This window comes from Mustelus asterias, chromosome 26 (genome assembly GCF_964213995.1).
Source record: "Mustelus asterias chromosome 26, sMusAst1.hap1.1, whole genome shotgun sequence".
NCBI lineage: Eukaryota > Metazoa > Chordata > Chondrichthyes > Carcharhiniformes > Triakidae > Mustelus > Mustelus asterias.
In genome coordinates this window covers 18,926,526-18,944,809 of record NC_135826.1, presented here as the reverse complement: position 1 = coordinate 18,944,809, position 18,284 = coordinate 18,926,526, and the positions used below count along the sequence as shown (strand labels likewise).

Sequence of the window (18,284 nt, the reverse complement as noted above, 5' to 3'; positions counted from 1 at the left end):
CTCACGGAATCATACCTTACAATGTCCCTGATACCACCATCACCATCTCTGGGTATGTCCTGTCCCACCAGCAAGACAGACCTACACAAGGTAGCGACACAGTTGTATGTATTCAAGAGGGAGTAGCCCTGGAAGTACTTAAAGTTGTCTCTAGGTCCCATGATATCTCATGACACCGGGTTAAACCTGGACGCTTCATGCTGGTTACCACCAACCGTCTGTGTGGAGTTTGCACATTCTCTCCTGTCTGTGTGGGTTTCCTCCAGGTGCTCCAATTTCCTCCCACAGTCCAAAGATGTGCAGGTTCGGTGGGTTAGACATGTTAAATTGCCTCTTAGTGTCCCAAGATGTGTCAGTTAGGTGGATTATCCATAGTAAATCTATGGAGTTACGGGGATAGTGTAGGAGAGAGGGCCTAGGTAAGATACTCTGTCAGAGAGTCGGTGCAGACTCGATGGGCCAAATGGCCTCTTCTGCACTGTAGGGGTTCTGTGATTCTATGATTCAACTGCCTCCAACCTCTCAGCTTATCAATCAGTACTCCTCCATGTTGAATGCCACTTGAAGGAAGCACTGAGAGTAACAAGGACACAGAACGTACTCCAGTGGGAAAATTCAATGTCCATCACCAAGAGTGCCTAAGTAGTACCGCTACGGATCAAGATGGCCAAGTCCAAAAGGACAAGGCTGCTAGACTGGGTCTGCGGCAGATGGTGAGGGAACCAACAAGAGGAAAATACCTACTCCACCTCGTCCTCACCAATCTACCTGTTTCAGATACACGGCACGACAAAGTCCTGCTTACTAACAGCTGGAGTCCATGATGGCATTGGTAGGAGTGACCACCGCACAGTCCTTATGGAGACTAAGTCCCATCTTCACACTGAAGTTACTATCCATCTTATTTTGTGGAACTACCTCTATGCTGAATGGGATAGACTTTGAACAGATCTAGCAACTCAGAACTGAGCATCAAGGAGGCACTGTGGGCCACCAGCAGTAGCAGAATAGTATACAACCACAATCTAGGGTGGCACGGTAGCACAGTGGTTAGCACTGCTGCTTCACAGCTCCAGGGACCTGGGTTCAATTCCCGGCTTGGGTCACTGTCTGTGTGGAGTTTACACATTCTCCTCGTGTCTGTGTGGGTTTCCTCCGGGTGCTCCGGTTTCCTCCCACAGTCCAAAGATGTGCGGGTTAGGTTGATTGGCCATGCTAAAATTACCCCTTAGTGTCCTGAGATGCTAGGTTAGAGGGATTAGCGGGTAAATGTGTAGGGATATGGGGGTAGGGCCTGGGTGGGATTGTGGTCGGTGCAGACTCGATGGGCCAGGTGGCCTCTTTCTGCACTGTAGGGTTTCTATGATTTCTATGATCTGTAACCTCATGGCCTCTTCCCCACTCAACCCTTACCACCATACCTGGGGATTAATCCTGGTTCATTAAAGAGGGCATACCAAGCGCAGCATCAGGCATACCTAAAAATGAACTGTCAATCCAGTGAAGCTACAACACAGGATTATTTATGTGTCAAACAATGCAAGCAACAATAGACAGAACGAAGTGATCCCACAACCAACGGATCAGATCTAAACTCTGCAATCTTACCACACCCAGTCTTGAGTGGTGGCGGACAATTAAACTAACTGGAGGAGTTGGCTCCACAAATATCCCCGTCCTTAGTGTTGGGAAAGCCCACCGCACCGTGCAAAAGACACGCCTGAATCATTTACAACAATCTTCAGCCAGAAGTGCCAAGTGGATGATCCATCTTGGCCTCCTCCTGTGGTCCCCAGCATTTCAGATGCTAGTCTTTAGCCAATTCCATTCACGCCACATGATATCAAAAAATGGCTGAAGATACTGGATACTGAAAAAGCTATGGGCACTGGCAACATTCTGACAATAATACTAAGGACTTCTGCTCCAGAACTAGCTGTACACCTAGCCAAGCTGTTCGAGTCCAACTGCAACACTGGCATCTACCTAACCATGTGGAAAATTGCCCAGGTATGTTCTGTCGACATAAAGCTGGACAAATCCAAAGCCTGCCAGTTGACTTTTGATCAAGAGTAAAGTGATGGAAGGGGTCATCAACAGTGCTATCGAGCAGCACTTACTCAGCAATAACCTGCTCAGTGACGCCCAGTTTGGGTTTCGCCAGGGTCACTCAGTTCCTGACCTCATTACAACATTAGTCCAAACATGCACTAAAGAGTTGAACTCAACAGGTGAGGAGAGAGTGACTGCCCTTGACAACAAGGCAGCATTTGATCGAGTGTATCATAAAGGAGCCCAGCAAAACTGAAGTCAGTGGGAATCGAGGGGGAACTCTCCACTGGTTGGAGTCATACCTATTACAAAGGGAGGTGGATGTGGTTGTTGGAAATCAATCAGTCCAGTCACAGGGCATCACTCCAGGAGTTCCTCAGTGTGGAGTCTCAACCATCTTCAGCTGATGCATCAATGAGGTCAGAAGTGGGGATGTTCATTGATGATTGTTCAATGTTCAGCACCATTCTCAAACCTCAGATACAGAAGCAGTTTGTGTCCCATTAGCAGCAAGACATGGATAACATTCAGTCTTGGGCTGATAAGTGGCAAGTAGCATTGGTGCCACACAAGTGCCAGGCAATGACCTTCTCAACAAGAGAGAATCCCAAAATCTCCCCTTGACATTCAATGGCATTACCATCACTGAATCCCCCACTATCAACATCCCGGGCGTTACCATTGACCAGAGACTGAGCTGCACCAGCCATATAAATACTGTGGCTACCAGAGCAGGGCGGCAGCTGGGAATTCTGCAGCAAGTAACTCACCTCCTGAAGAAGCTGTTCTTGAGTCGGTTGGTACGTGACCTCAGAATTTTATATCTTTTTCCCAACGGAAGTGGAAGAGAGAATGTCCGGGATGCGTGGGGTCCTTAATTATGCTGGCTGCTTTGCCGGGGTAGCGGGAAGTATAGACAGAGTCAATGGATGGGAGGCTGGTTTGCGTGATGGATTGGGCTACATTCACGACCTTTTGTAGTTCCTCGCGGTCTTGGGCAGAGCAGGAGCCATACCAAGCTGTGATACAACCAGAAAGAATGCTTTCTATGGTGCATCTGTAAAAGTTGGTGAGAGTCGTAGCTGACGTGCCAAATTTCCTTAGTCTTCTGAGAAAGTAGAGGCGTTGGTGGGCTTTTTTAACTATAGTGTCAGCATGAGGGGACCAGGACAGGTTGTTGGTGATCTGAACACCTAAAAACTTGAAGCTTTCGACCATTTCTCCAACAACACTCAAGAGGCTTGACATCCAGGACAAAGTAGCCCACTTGGTTGGCTCCCCATCCATCAATTTCAAAATTCACTCCCTCCATCACCCACAAATAATGGCAAAAGTGAGTACAATCTACAAGATGCACTGCAGCAACTCACCAAGGCTCCTTTGACAGCACCTTCCAAGCCTGCGGCCTCCACTATCTAGAAGGACAGGACAGCAGATGCATGGGAAACCACCGCCCGTGAGTTTTCTCCATGTCACACACCATCCTGACTTGGAACTATATCGCTGTTCCTTTGCTGTCACTGGGTCCAAATCCTGGAACTCCCTTGCTAACAACACTGTGGATGTAGCTACACCACATGAACTGCAGCGACTCAAGAAGGCGGCTCACCACCATCTTCTCAAGGGCAATTAGGGATGGGCAATAAATGCTGGCCTAACCAGTAATACCTGCATGAAAGAATAAAAGGAACACATGACTTGCCATTGCTAGCATTAGCCATGACTCAGTAGTCAGCACTCTTGGCTGTGAGTCATAGATTCAAGATCCACTCCAAGTCTAGAGCACAGAAATCAAGGCTGAAACTCGAGTGCAGCAATGTGACAGTACAGTACCGTCAGAGTTGCTGTTTCATAGAATCCTACAGTGCAGAAAGAGGCCATTCGGCCCATCGAGTCTGCACCAATCACAATCCCACCCAGGCCCTATCCCAATATCCCGACATATTTACCCACTAATTCCTCTAACCTATGCATCCCGGGACACTAAGGGGCAATCTAGCATGGCCAAACAACCTAGCCCGCACATCTTTGGACTGTGGGAGGAAACCGGAGCACCCAGAGGAAACGCACACAGACACAGGGAGAATGTGCAAACTCCACACAAACAGTGACCTGAGCCGTGATTTGAACCCAGGTCCCTGGAGCTGTGAAGCAGCAGTGCTAACCACTGTGCTATTGTGCCGTGCCATGTTTGGATAAGATGGTAAACTGAGGCAATGTGAAAGATCCCATGGCATTATTTTGATCAAGGAGAATGGAGTTTTTGCTGATGCCCTGTCCGACATTTATCCCACAATCAACACGGCCATTATCACACTGTCGTTTGTGGGATCATGCTGAGCACAATAAATTGCCTGCTGCATTTCCCACTTCATACCACTTCAAACCATTTCATAGATGTGCGGATTAGGTGGATTGGCCATGCTAAATTGCCCCTTATTGTCAAGGGGACTAGCAGGTAAATATGTGAAGTTACAGGGATAGGGCCTGGGTGGGAATGTTGTCAATGCAAGCTCGATGGGCCAAATGGCCTCCTTCTGCACTGTAGGGATTCTATGAATCTCTCTACATGAATCCCTACAGTGCAGAAGGAGGCCATTCGGCGCATTGAGTCTGCACCGACTCTCCAACCGAGCATCTTACCGCATCCCACCCCACCGCACCCCCCCCCCTCCCCCCGCACCCCCCCCCCCCCCCCCTCCCTGTAAATACACATATTTACCCAGTTTCCAAAAGACATGGTGGTTAGGGTGCATTGGCCATGCTAAATTCTCCTTCAGTGTACCCAAACAGGTGCCAGAGTGTGGTGACTCGGGAATTTTTGCAGTAACTTCATTACAGTGTTAATGTAGACCTACTTGTGACACTAATAAATAAGCTTTAAACTTAATCCCCCTAACCTACACATCTTGGGACACTAAGGGGCAATTGAGTTTGGCCAATTAACCTAACCTGCACACCTTTGGACCGTGGGACTAAACCGGAGCACCCGGAGGAAACCCACGCAGACACGGGAAAACGTGCAAACTCTGCACAGGCGGTGACCCAAGCCGGGAATCGAACCTGGATCCCTGGCGCTGTGAGGCAGCAGTGCTCGCCACTGTGCTACTTCATCGTCTGAATTTGGGACACCCAATGGTGGTGAAAGGCGCTATATAAATGCCAGTCTTTCTTCTTCTTCGTTGTTGAGATTTTAAGTTGCGCAGTGAAATATATCAGTGGGGGGAGGGGGGAACAGACATGCTTTAAGGGGCGTGTCCCGGGTCTGGTTGATTGACGGATGACGCGGCGGGGCCGCAGCAACGGGCGGAGAGGCGGCGGGAGAGGCGGTTTGGTGCCGGGTTAGTGCCGGCTTTAGGCCCCATTGAGTCCCCGGGAGGGAATCCGGTCAGAGCGGGGGCTCCAAACCACCTGCTCCCTGTTTAACAAACCCCTTCCCCAATCTTGTCCAGCGGGGCTGAACCCAGCCCAGTGAGTCCCCCCCCTCCCGGCAGAGTGCCAGCGAGCTGCCCTGTGACTGCTTGCAGGGCTGCAATGGGGGCGGCCGGGGAGGGGGGGGGCGGCCGGGGAGGGGGGGGGCGGGAGGGGAGTAGGCTCAATGGTGATGCACCCTGTGGCCGAATAGCCCGCGACATCCAGAGCCTACCATCACCACTATGGGGTACCATAGGATGCCCAGTGTGCCAACTAGCTGCCCTGTGACTCCTGCAGGCTTAATGGGTGATGCACTCTGTGGGCGAATTGCCAGCAACATCCAGGGCCTCCCATCACTGCTGTGGCATACCATGATGACCCCAATGTGTTCCCCTCCTAGCTGCCCAACTAGCTGTCCTGTGACTCCTCCAGGTTTGGGGGGGGGGGGAGACTAAAGGCTCAATGGTGATGCACTCCACAGCCAAATAGCCCATGACATGGTGGCACGGTGGTTAACATTGCTTGGGTCACTGTCTGTGTGAAGTCTGCATGCTCTCCCCATGTTTGTGTGGGTTTCCTCTGGGTGCTCCAGTTTCCTCTCACACTCCAAAGATGTGTGGGTTAGGTTGATTGGCCATGCAAAATTGCCCCTTCGTGTCAGGGGGCTAGCAGGGTAAATGCATGGAGTTACGGGGATAGGGCCTGGGTGGGATTGTTGTCAGTGCACACTTGATGAGCCAAATGGCCCCCTGCACTAGCGAATCTATGATTCTGTGACTCCTGCAGGCTCAATGGTGACGCACTCAGTGGCCGAATAGCCAGCAAGATACACGACCTCCCATCACTGCTGTAGGGTACCATGATGTCACCAGTGTGCCCCTCCTAGCTGCCCAACTAGCTGTCCAGGTTCCACAGCTGTTTTATTGCGGGTATCTATGGGAGTTGGGGATGGCGAGCTGCATCCAGGGTATTGTAATAAAGCAGACCACTGGAGACTGTTCACTTGGGTGGCACAGTGGTTAGCACCACTGCCTCACAGCGCCAGGGTCCCAGGTTCAATTCTGGCCTCGGGTCACTGTCTGGAGTTTGCACGTTCTACCTGTGTCTGCGTGGGTTTCCTCCGGGTGCTCCGGTTTCCTCCCACAGTCCAAAAGATGTGTGGGTTAGACTGATTATCAGGCCATGATAAATTGACCGGAGTGTCAGGGGGATTAGCAGGGTAAAAATGTGGGCTTACGGGAATAGGGCCTGGGATTGTGGTTAGTACAAACTCGATGGGCCAAATGGCCTCCTTCTGTACTCTGGGGATTCTATGACAAAAATGTGCAATAATAGCTGACTCATGGCTGTTTGTGTATTTTTATGGAAGATTCGCTGATACGGAGGTGCTATGACATCAAAAAACAAGAAGCGTGTTATTCTGCCCACTCGACCCGAGCCTCCCACTATCGAACAGATCCTGGAAGATGTCAGAAGTGCCAGACAGTCTGATCCAGTTTTTGCTTCATTAGCCGAGGGCTGCGAGGGTATTGTATTTTATCCTTAAAAATTACAAATTACTTTTTTTTTCTGATTGTGTATTACTTTTTAATCATCAGTCATCTTGTATTAACATGTTTCATCCAGAACTTGCGTCAACAGTAAATTTTTTTAAAATGAAAATTTGATTTGATTTATTATTGCCACATGTATTGCGACACCGTATTGTTTCTTGTGCGCTATACAAACAAAACATACCGTTCATATTCTCTCTACCACCTTCTTCCTTCGGGAAAAGGGTACAAAGGTCTGAGGTCACGTACCAACCGACTCAAGAACAGCTTCTTCCCTGCTGCTGTCAGACTCTTGAATGGATTTACCCTGCATTAAGTTGATCTTTCTCTGCACCCTAGCTATGACTGTAACACTACATTCTGTACTCTAGAGTTTCCTTCTCTATGAACGGTATGTTTTGTCTGTATAGCGCGTAAGAAACAATACTTTTCACATGTGACAATAATAAATCAAATAAAAAATAAAATACATAAGGGAAAAGGATAGGGTGCAGAATATAGGGTGGGATTTTATGGCCTCGCTTGCCCCGAAACCATAAAATTGCCATAAAACCATAAAATTGGTTAAGTCACGGATAGATGGATTCCTGATCGGTAAAGGAATTAAGGGTTATGGGGAGCGAGCGGGTAAGTGGAACTGATACACTTCAGATCAGCCATGATCTTATTGAATGGTGGGGCAGGCTCGAGGGGCTAGATGGCCTACTCCTGCTCCTATTTCTTATGTTCTTATGCCCAAAGTCAGCGGACTTTTCCATGTTCCACCCCTCACCCACTCTGATTCCCATGGTGGGTGCGGCAGTAAAATTCCAGCCATAGCGTTGCAGTTACAGATAGGGTTCAAATTACTACAAAAAATGCAATTGTTACTGTAAAGACGCCATTTCAGGAAGCTACACTGCCGCTGTTACGTGTGAACATCAGCCTGAGTTAAGATCACAACCATTGTATCCTGAAATTTCCCCGTGATTACTGGGTTAACTGGATTAACCAGTTAATACGGAGTTCAAAGGTCCCAGGTTCAAGTCCCAGATTACAATATTTAGGCTGACACACCAGTGTAAAATTGAAGGAATGCTTCAGTTGAATGACTGAAGGAGCGCTGCACTGAGAGAGTTGCCATCTTTCGGATCCGACGTTAAAGCAAGGCTCCGTCTACTTGGGTGACAGTAGAAGATCCAGTGGCACTATCTTGAAGAAGAATACGGGAATTCTCTACAGGCATCCTGGCCAACATTAATTTGGGTGGCACAGTGATCTGTGAGGCACTGCTGCCTCACAGCTCCAGGGGCCTGGATTCAATTCCAGCCTTGGGTAACTGCGTGGGGTCTGCACGTTCTCCCCATGTCTGCGTGGGTTTCCTCCAGGTGTTCCAGTTTCTTCTCTGAGTGGGTTAGGTGGATTGGCCATGCTAAATTTCCCCTTAGTGTCCAAAGATGTGTAGTTTAGGGGGATTAGCTGGGTAAATATGTGGGATTATGGGAATAAGGCTTGGATGCTTTGTCAGAGATTGGTGCAAATTCGATGGGCTGAATGGCCTCCTGCACTGTAGGGATTCTATGAACCAACATTAAAACCAGGGTAACTTGTCATTAATATTGCTACTTGTGAGAACTTGCTGTGCGCCAATTGGTTGTTGTGTTTACATATATTTTAACAGTGACTATATTTAAAGTACTTCTGCAGCTGTAAAGTGCTTTGGAGGGTTCTAAGGTTGTGACCTATGCTGCATATAAATCAAAATTCTTGCATGTCAGGAAAAGTGCAAGTAGGAGCTTCCTCCCAAGATTAAAAAGATTGAAAACTCCAGTGGACTACCTGGCACATTTAAAACTGCACTTCTTCCTGAGCTATAACTTAGTATTTGCTGAAGTGGCCACATATTATTCATCAGTAGAGCACTGGAGAGTCTGGTCACTTGTTTAACTTGTAGATTGTCTATTTGTTTTAGGTCTGCACAGTTGACATCAAGTTGTATTTGACAGTATAACTGCTTCCCCCCCACCTCCCCAAGCAAATCAGCAGTGAGTTTAGAAAGCTGTTTCTGCTGGTGTTCATAAGACACCAGCACTCAACATTCCCTCTAACATTTCTTTTTGGATTGCATGGGTGATTTACTTAAGTACGCAGCCACACACGTTTCCTACTTCAGAGGGGCTGACTTGTGTGCAGCCTGGGTGGGGACTTGCGGGTTGCTGCACAGCTTGGGGGGATCACCACTTGCAGTTTATATAAATGCATTCATCTGTCGTAATTCATCTTCTGCCTTGTTACACTGTGTAGAAAAATTATTTTCCTTTTTAAATATAAAACGTGAAACTGCAAATTCCCTGATAGCTTGGCGTGTGAATGCACAGACTTCTGACTTCAAGGAAGAGTAATGTAATTTCCACTTTGGGTTCCTGGCCTCGTCCACTTTGACTTATAAAAGTGTAACGCAAAACCCAATTATAAAAAATCTGTACATTCAGATGGTCAGGATGGGAGTCAACATCATTGTCCAATTAATAGGAGGAGTGTTTTCTGTGGAAGTCAAGTGAATCAGGAAGGTATCTCCCAAGTTGTTAAATTATAGTAGGAAATCACTTGATTTTTGTTCTTTACTTTAATGTTTGATTTGATTTATTATTGTCACATGTATTAGTATATAGTGAAAAGTATTGTTCCTTGCGCACTATACAGACAAAGAATACCTTTCATAGAGAAGGAAAGGAGAGAGTGCAGAATGTAGTGTTACAGTCATAGCTAGGGTGTAGAGAAAGATCAACTTAATGCGAGGTAAGTCCATTCAAAAGTCGAATGGCAACAGGGAAGAAGCTATTCTTGAGTCGGTTGGTACGTATCTTCAGACGTATGTATCTTCAGACGTTTGTATCTTTTTTCTGACGGAAGGTGTGTGGGGTCTTTAATTATGCTGGCTGCTTTTCCGAGGCATCGGGAAATGTAGACAGTGTTGATGGATGGGAGGCTGGTTTGGGTGATGGACTGGGCTTCATTCACCACACTTTGTAGTTTCTTGCGATCTTGGATAGAGCAGGAGCCTTCCCAAGCTGTGATACAACCAGAAAGAATGCTTTCTATGATGCATCTGTAAAAGTTGGTGAGTGTCCTAGCGGACATGCCGAATTAGCCTCCTGAGAAAGTAGCGGCATTGGTGAACTTTCTTAACTATAGCGTCGGTGTGGAGGGACCAGGACAGGTTGTTGATGATCTGGACACCGAGAAACTTGAAGCTCTCAACCATTGCCAGTTCATCCCCGTTGATGTAGACGGGCATGTTCTCCACTAAGCTTCCTGAATTCCTTTTATTGGTGCCAATGCTTGTATGTCCCTTTTTGTAGCATGGCGATTAGAACTGAGCACAGTCAAGTGTGTTCAAGTATGATGAGGCTAATGCATTGTGGAGCCTTAACATTATATTAGAGGTTCTAGCTCTATTGTCAGACATTTTAAAAGAGCCCTATCACATTGTGGCTTATTGGTGACCTTCACAGTTATTCTTGAGTCTTTCCCATATAGCCTGTGCTAATACTTCATTTTAGCTTAAATTGCACACTATTTCATTCATGTGATGGATTTCTCAGTTTAACTTCACCTCCCTGTCTAAATAATTAATCCAAATCCTCCTGCTAGTTTTTGGTTGTTTTTGACTTTTCCTGTTCTCCCCATTTTATGACCATCTGCAAATTTTTAGCATTTTTTAAAAAATGTTTGTTTTTAAAAACACTGTCTGAACTGTATGGCTTGTTCGGCCATTTCAGTGGGATTTTAAGAGTCAACCACATTGCTGTGGGTCTGGAGTCACATGTAGGCCAGACCAGATAAGGATGGCAGATTTCCTTCCCTGAAGGACATTAGTGAACCAGTTGGGGTTTTACAACAATCGGCAATGGTTTCACAGTCATTAGACTTTTAATTCTAGATTTTTATTGAATTCAAGTTTCACCATCTGTGTGATGGGTTTCAAAATTGGGTCCCCAGAGCATTGCCCTGAGTCTCTGGATTACCAGTCCAGTGACAATACCACCACACCACTGCCTAAAAGAGACTAGCTCTTGTTGCCCCAAAATTGAAACATTTATAGGGTTAATTTCTTTAGTTTGTAGATTATCCAGATTTGACTCAACTTCCTATTCATTTCAGAGTCCTGTAGTGTGACTTTGTGGTCTCGAAACAATTCACTGCTAACTAAGTAGGAAAGCCACCAAAGTCAACTCTCACTTCTCTGTTAAACAGTCTTCCTACACATGATCTTTTCCATTGGAGAAAAATGTTCTTGTAATCTCAGGTCTTCCTGTAAAGAGCCACCAGTGACCAAGTGTCATCCTCCTCATCCACTTGTCAATCTAAGTCTTTAGCTGAGCAGACTCCAGTATCTTTGTGAGGAGAGAGTCAGAGGGGCCAAAAAACAGGAGTGGACCATTTGCCCCTTGAGCCTGTTCAACCAAAATCATGGCCAATGTGTCTGTTAGCTCCATATATGGAGTTAGCAGACGCATATATCCATGTATGGGTCTTGGCCTCAAAATCTCTTGATGCCTTTGGTTAATAAAACTATAAATCTGAGGTTTAAAATGTTAATTTGATAGAGCATCAATTGCCATTTGCAGAAGGGAGATCTAAATTCTTTGTGTCTCGAAGTAGTTCCTAATTTTAATCCTGAAAGATCTGGCTCTAATTCTAGACTCCACAACCCACAGTAATAGTTTCTGTCCACCTACCCTGTTACCCTTAATATCTTAACTTAGTTCAAATCATTCCCTAACCTTCTAAATTCCAAGGGGTACAACTCTACTTTGAGTGACTTGAACCCTGGAGTTGAGGTATCCTTCACTACTGTATACTCCACCCAAGATCGATATATCCTTCTTGAGGTGCGGTGCACAACACTGCTCACAATACTCAAGATATGGCCAACCAGGGCCTTAAGTAGCTTCTATGAATTCTACTTGTGGTTTTCTTATACTCCTAGATGTAGGTGGCCTTTTGATTATTTTCCGTACTTGTTCATGACATGTTAATTTCCTAACCAGGTAAACAATTTGCCTTGAACTCTGTAAACTTCAAATTCAACTAACAGCCTCTTATGTGGAACTTCTTTCAAATGCCTTCTGGAAGTCCATGTAAATAGCATCCACAGATATTTCCCTGTCCACTACTTCAGTCTCCTCTTCAAAAATATTCAGTCAAGTTTATCGGCCATGACGTGTCCTTTACAAACCCATGCAGCTTCTTATCAAGGAAAAAATTTTAAGGTGCTCAGTCATTCTATCCTTGATTATAGACACCAGTAATTTCCCGACAACAAATGTGAGACTAACTGATCTGTAATTCTCTGGTTTTCCCCTGTAGCAGAGTGACATGGACAATTTTCTGATCTAGCCAATGGAACCACTAACTTTTGATAATCTAGCTGTGATTGGAAACCTGCTTTATGAGTAATTCTGGGTGGAAAGTCATAATCCCCCACAAATCTTTGGAGGTCAGAATAATTGAGCAAATATATTTTTTTTAGGCGTCTAGATCACCAACAACCTGTCCTGGTCCCCCCATGCCGATACTATAGTTAAGAAAGCCCACCAACGCCACTACTTTCTCAGAAGACTAAGGGAAGTTGGCATGTCAGCTACGACTCTCACCAACTTTTACAGATGCACCATAGAAAGCATTCTTCCTGGTTGTATCACAGCTTGGTATGGCTCCTGCTCTGCCCAAGACCGCAAGGAATTACAAAAGGTCGTGAATGTAGCCCAATCCATCACACAAACCAGCCTCCCATCCATTGACTCTGTCTACACTTCCCGCTGCCTTGGCAAGGCAGCCAGCATAATTAAGGACCCCACGCAACCCATACGCTCTTCCGCCTTCTTCCGTCGTGAAAAAGATACAAAAATCTGAGGTCACGTACCAACTGACTCAAGAACAGCTTCTTCCCTGCAGCCATCAGACTTTTGAATGGACCTACCTTGCATTAAGCTGATCTTTCTCTACACCCTAGCTATGAGTGTAACACAACATTCTGCACTCTCTCGTTTCCTTCTCTATGAACAGTATGCTTTGTATAGCGTGCAAGAAAGAATATTTTTCACTACACTAATACATGTGACAATAATAAATCAAATCAAAAGAAATGAGACAAATAAATTAGATCAGTTGTTCATTTTGACCACGACAAAATAACTTCTTTTTTTAAACGAAACATTTTTTCAGAGTTCCTGGCCCCAGTAAGAGTGGAAGTGTCCCTGCCAGATGTGGAGACTCAGTATCAGCAAAGCAAAGCTTACATTGAACTGAACCAACGTTTACAAGAGGAGCTTAGTGAGTTGGCATTACAATCTGAGGAGTTGAAGAAAGCAGAGGAACAGCTTGATCTAAGTATCTCTGAAATTAAAGATAAGAATTTTCAAAACTCAGCAAATTCTAAAGAATAATTATACTCCAGGGTTACCTTCTCACTGATGGAAGTTAAGGAAGTAGCCGGATCGATGGGACTGCGTTCAAAGTTTGAGTATGACTTTTCCCTCTGGTTTTGTGAAACAGATGAAGAGGTGGCCTTACACATTTCGAACGTGCTGGATCAATGTGGCTACAAGGGATTTGTGGAGCACCAGGACAAAGTGCCTGGAGGACTGATTGTAAAAGAAGTAACGAATGTTATCCAGCAAAGTAAGATTACCATCATTATCTTGTCGCAAAGTTCTCTGGGTAGCGCCTGGTGTCGCAGAGTCTCAGAGTGGAACTTGCAGCATTATATCGAGAAGGGAAGCAAGGTTCTCCAAGTTTACGTTAACATAGAGCCAGAACAAATTCCACCAGTTTTAAGACACATTCGTGGGCTTCATTACAGCTCCAAATTCTTTCGTAAAAAATTGTTGGATAGCTTCAAACCAAGAAAGAAATCAGTCTGTAAACATGGGTTACGCAAATGAATGATCATGCGGAATAGGGTAAATAAATATTGTCTGTGTCAAGTGTTACTTGTGATTTTCATCTATGATTAATAGATGGTACTGTTTGAAATTTATGCTGATACCTTAAATTGCACTGCATGGCTGAGTGACCAACAGGGACAGAACCAAATTAAGGTTACTAACACAAAGTTTGGACCTGCACTAAATGTCCCCTCAAAGCATAATTGATCTTTCCCTTAAGTAAATCCCATATTCCTTTAAATCGAGATTTATCTTTATTACCCAATTTCTAGCAGTATGATGTAGCATAACCTAAAGGCTAAAGCAATGGATCGACATAGGAAATAGGAGCAGGAGTAGGTCATTCAGCCCCTTGAGCCTGTTGCTGATATATCAACTGCATATTATAGTCCGACATTACCACACATGCATCTCCAATGCTTGAAAAGGCACACTGATCGATAATGGGATATGGCCAAATATAAATGAGCAAGCATTTTATCTTGCAATAAAAACAACTTGCATTTACATGGCGCCTTTAAAGTAGACAGTGCCCCAGAGTGATTCACAGAGGAGTAAGGAAAAATAAGTGGTTGCTATCAAAGAAGTTGGTGTATTGGACAATCAAACGTTTACTCAAACAAATGGGATTTAAATGGGGTACTAAAGGAGGAGAGGAGGGAATATTCCATTACTCACATTTGCCTTGTAGATGGTGAAATGATGCAGAAAAGATTCATAAAGGTAGTTCCATCGTTGAGGAACTTCAGTTATGTGGAGAAGTTGAGTCTGTTCTCCTTGAAGAAGGGAAGGCTGTGAGGAGGTTTGATAAAGTTGTCCAAAATTATGAGGCGCCCGGACAGAGTAGATGGTGGAAGAATCAAGAACTCTAGGACATCGATAATAGCAACATCAGGAAGAACATGCATTCGATCAGTAGGATCTGAAACGCACTGTCTGAGGGTGTGGTGGAGGCGGACTTGATCATGATTTTCAAAAGAGACTTGTATTATTATCTGAAGAAGAAACATCTTCAGGGAAAAGGCAAGGGAGTGGCACTAAGTACATTGATCTTGTAGAGAGCCGGCACAGATATGAGAAGCCAAATGGTCTTCCGTGCTATGATTCAATTCAGTGACTTTCCACATTGAGTATTTTGATCTGAATTCAGTATCACTCAGACATCAACAATCTACCTTGTTCCCTTACACTGGTTGGTCATCTCTACAAACGCATTAAATATAAAACCTTCCTTTTAAATCCCTCCATAGCCGACTTTGATCTCTGCAGTCTCTGTCAGTGTTCCCTCACTTGTCTCATTAGGACCTCTGCTTCTGGCCATTCATGTTATTCCTCACACTCGCCCCATCCTTGATAATTGAGCCTTCAGCCATCTGGCCTGTATTTTATCAGAACTCCCATATCTGAATACCCTCTCTTTCTCTCGCCCCCATCTTTAAAAGAACTCTCAAAACCAATATTTTTGACATTGCTTTCAGTCCTGTTTTCCTGCATTGAAGAACATGATCCTGTCCTATGCTGACTTTATCTACTTGTTTCTTTCCCATTCTGATCAAGTACTTCACAAAATTTATTGCATGACAAAAGTGACTAAATATGAACGAATGTTTGGATGGGGCCAAATGGTACAAGTAACTGTTCAAAAATCAGAAGTTTTGCTTTCTTTTAACAGGAGAAAAATACACTATAATTCAACATTACATTTTCTCAGTGTAGTGAGGCAAGAGTTACAACATGTATCAAGACTTTAGCAGGGAATGCACATTATTTACACCAATTTTCCCTTCAGTTCTCTTCAGTTTCTTTTTCTTAATGCAGAACCTTCTAGAATGATGATTCAAAATAATTTATAGGTTTCTATGAAACACCAACTCTCGTACAGGCATTTGAAGGAACTGTCCATAACAGAATGTTAATGATTTCTTTCCATGATCGAAGTTACACACTATAAACATTGCAGTAAATGGGGATATTATACACTGCTTTCATAATCTAATTGTTCCATCGACCAAATGATCGACATTTAATTAAACCTTATTCTGAGGTTTAAGACCTTACAATTTCAGTCAGAGCCTAGCCGTTTTGGCAGATCTGGGTGGGAAGTTTAAATTATATGTGGTCCTTTAAAGCATAAATTATGTATTTTAATATATTAGTTTTGGGGAAAGGAAAGCTCTTAGTAGGTTAGAGAAGATTTTAAACCATTAGGCATTTAAGACACTGACAGAACTAGCAGCATTGAGTTAAATGACTCTAACTCAGACTTGTAAGCTAACGAGAATAGTTTACACACACGTGAATGCAGTTAGAGATTTAAAACAAGTGATTATGATTTAAATTGATATTTTAAGTGTATTAACTGTATTTCTATAGAGTGATTGTGCATTTTAGCCAAGAGCAATTTACTGCAAGGCCTGATGGTACGGGGACTTTCAGACAGAACCACATTCTTAGGAAACAATGAAACCTCACAATGTTCAAGTTCTTATCAACGGGAATTGCTAGCAGCAAGGTTCTCAAGGCTGCTAATGGAGGGGGTGCAGAGGAGTTATTCACTGTCCAAATAAGACAATACCTTCTCAGATGTGAGAACATGCATAGTCTGATGTGGCCGGTGATGTGGAGGAAAGTGGTGGAAATATTGGTTAGCATTGCTGCCTCACAGCGCCAGGGACCCAGGTTCGATTCCCGGCTTGGATCACTGTCTATGTGGAGTTTGCACATTCTCCCCGTGTCTGCATGGGTTTCCTCCGGGTGCTCCGGTTTTCTCCCACAGTCCAAAGATGTCCAAAGGTTAGATGGATTGGCCATGCTAAATTACCCCTCAGTGTCTGGGGGACTAGCTAGGGTAAATGCATGGGTTTATGGGGATAGGGCCTGGGTGGGATTGTGGTCGGTGCAGACTCGATGGGCCAAATGGCCGCCTCCTTCACTGTAAGGATTCAATGATAATATTAACTATGACCTTAGCGTCTGGGGTTGCTAAACAATTGAGTAAGTTGAGTCAGCAATAGGGGAAGGAAGCATCCGGATTGCACGGACTGATGAAATCCCATCATATCAGAGGGTAAAATGCAATCGGCTAAAGTATGTGACAGATGTTATTAATGATTTAAGTATATTGAAGATGATTGATTCAAAGCTAATGAAAGGCGGGAGAGTTTGATATGGAAAATGTATAATTGATCTAAGCTGTATACGTCAGAGTTTATCGTAGATGTCAAGCTGCTCTCTGTCTGGGGGGGCCTAGGACTCTTCGATAATCTCTTCCTGCGACTCATTGATCAAATAAAAGATACATCTTTAAACTGTCTGATGCGCGATTAATTCACTCGGGAGGCTGGATCGTACCCGGGAAATAAAGGCTCTTATTAGTAACAAGAATGGAGCATACTGCTTAACAATACAATCCCAGACTAAAGGGTCACGAGGAAGTGCAGTGACCTTTATACTCCTACAGGAAGGCGGAGCCAACCGGAGTGTACCACAGAACAATACCAACAGGTGGAACACCCCAACCCTAACCCCAACAGTAACAAGAGTAACATATGTACAAGTACCCATAGTGATAACCATCTATGGTTCAGTACCCATAGTGATAACCATCTATGGTTCACCACACTGGGATACTGGCTTTTACGAGCCTTTGTATCGGCTGAAGTTTCAGTGATACCCGGCCACCTCGCAAACCCTGCTAATAATTGGTGTGAAATTGAAGATAATTCACTAATCGGGAGACTGGGTAAATAACCGTTTTCATAAAACCTGCAGTGACTTCTTAAAATCAGTGACTGGCATCAGTTGACTGATGATATTGCATGTAGGAAGCCAAAATAAGTGCAATCTTCAGCAGGGTTAGAGGGCTGGAGTAAAATGGACCAGACCACCCGCAATAATTCAGTTACCATTTTAAAATCATACATTCCTATCTTTATTTTAATATCTCTGCTACATGTGCCCACATTTATAATGGAACAACTGATGCAAACTGTCATTTCTATAGCACTTGGGGCAAAGGGGTCAAAGAATATGGGGGAGGGTGAAGGCAGGATCAGGCTATTGAGTTGGATGATCAGACATGACCATAATGGATGGCAGAGCAGGGCTGAATGGCTCCTATTTTCTATATCATGCCTCCACTGGTAAAGAGTGTAATTACAGCTTGGCAAGTTTACATCAGCAGTTTCCATTGTAAAAGTGGAATTTATATAATTTTCCATTATAATGGAGAAAATTGGCAAAGTATAAATGTATTAATTGATCTCCCATGCTTTCAAACAGGGAGTTTGGACAAGAATAGTCCAGATGAAGCCAAGTTGGAGGGCAGATTATA

At 44.5% G+C, this 18,284-nt stretch overlaps 1 protein-coding gene across 1 annotated transcript; it reads left to right on the top strand.

Moving 5' to 3' along the window:
- The first annotated feature begins 5,326 nt into the window (after nt 1-5,326).
- On the top strand, nt 5,327-17,256 carry c26h19orf25 (chromosome 26 C19orf25 homolog). Its single transcript, XM_078198230.1, has 3 exons — nt 5,327-5,393; nt 6,836-6,992; nt 13,230-17,256. Exons 2-3 carry the CDS (start codon nt 6,857-6,859, stop codon nt 13,448-13,450), a joined length of 357 nt encoding a protein of 118 aa, XP_078054356.1. The 5' UTR covers nt 5,327-5,393; nt 6,836-6,856; the 3' UTR covers nt 13,451-17,256.
- Nucleotides 17,257-18,284: the final 1,028 nt, after the last annotated feature.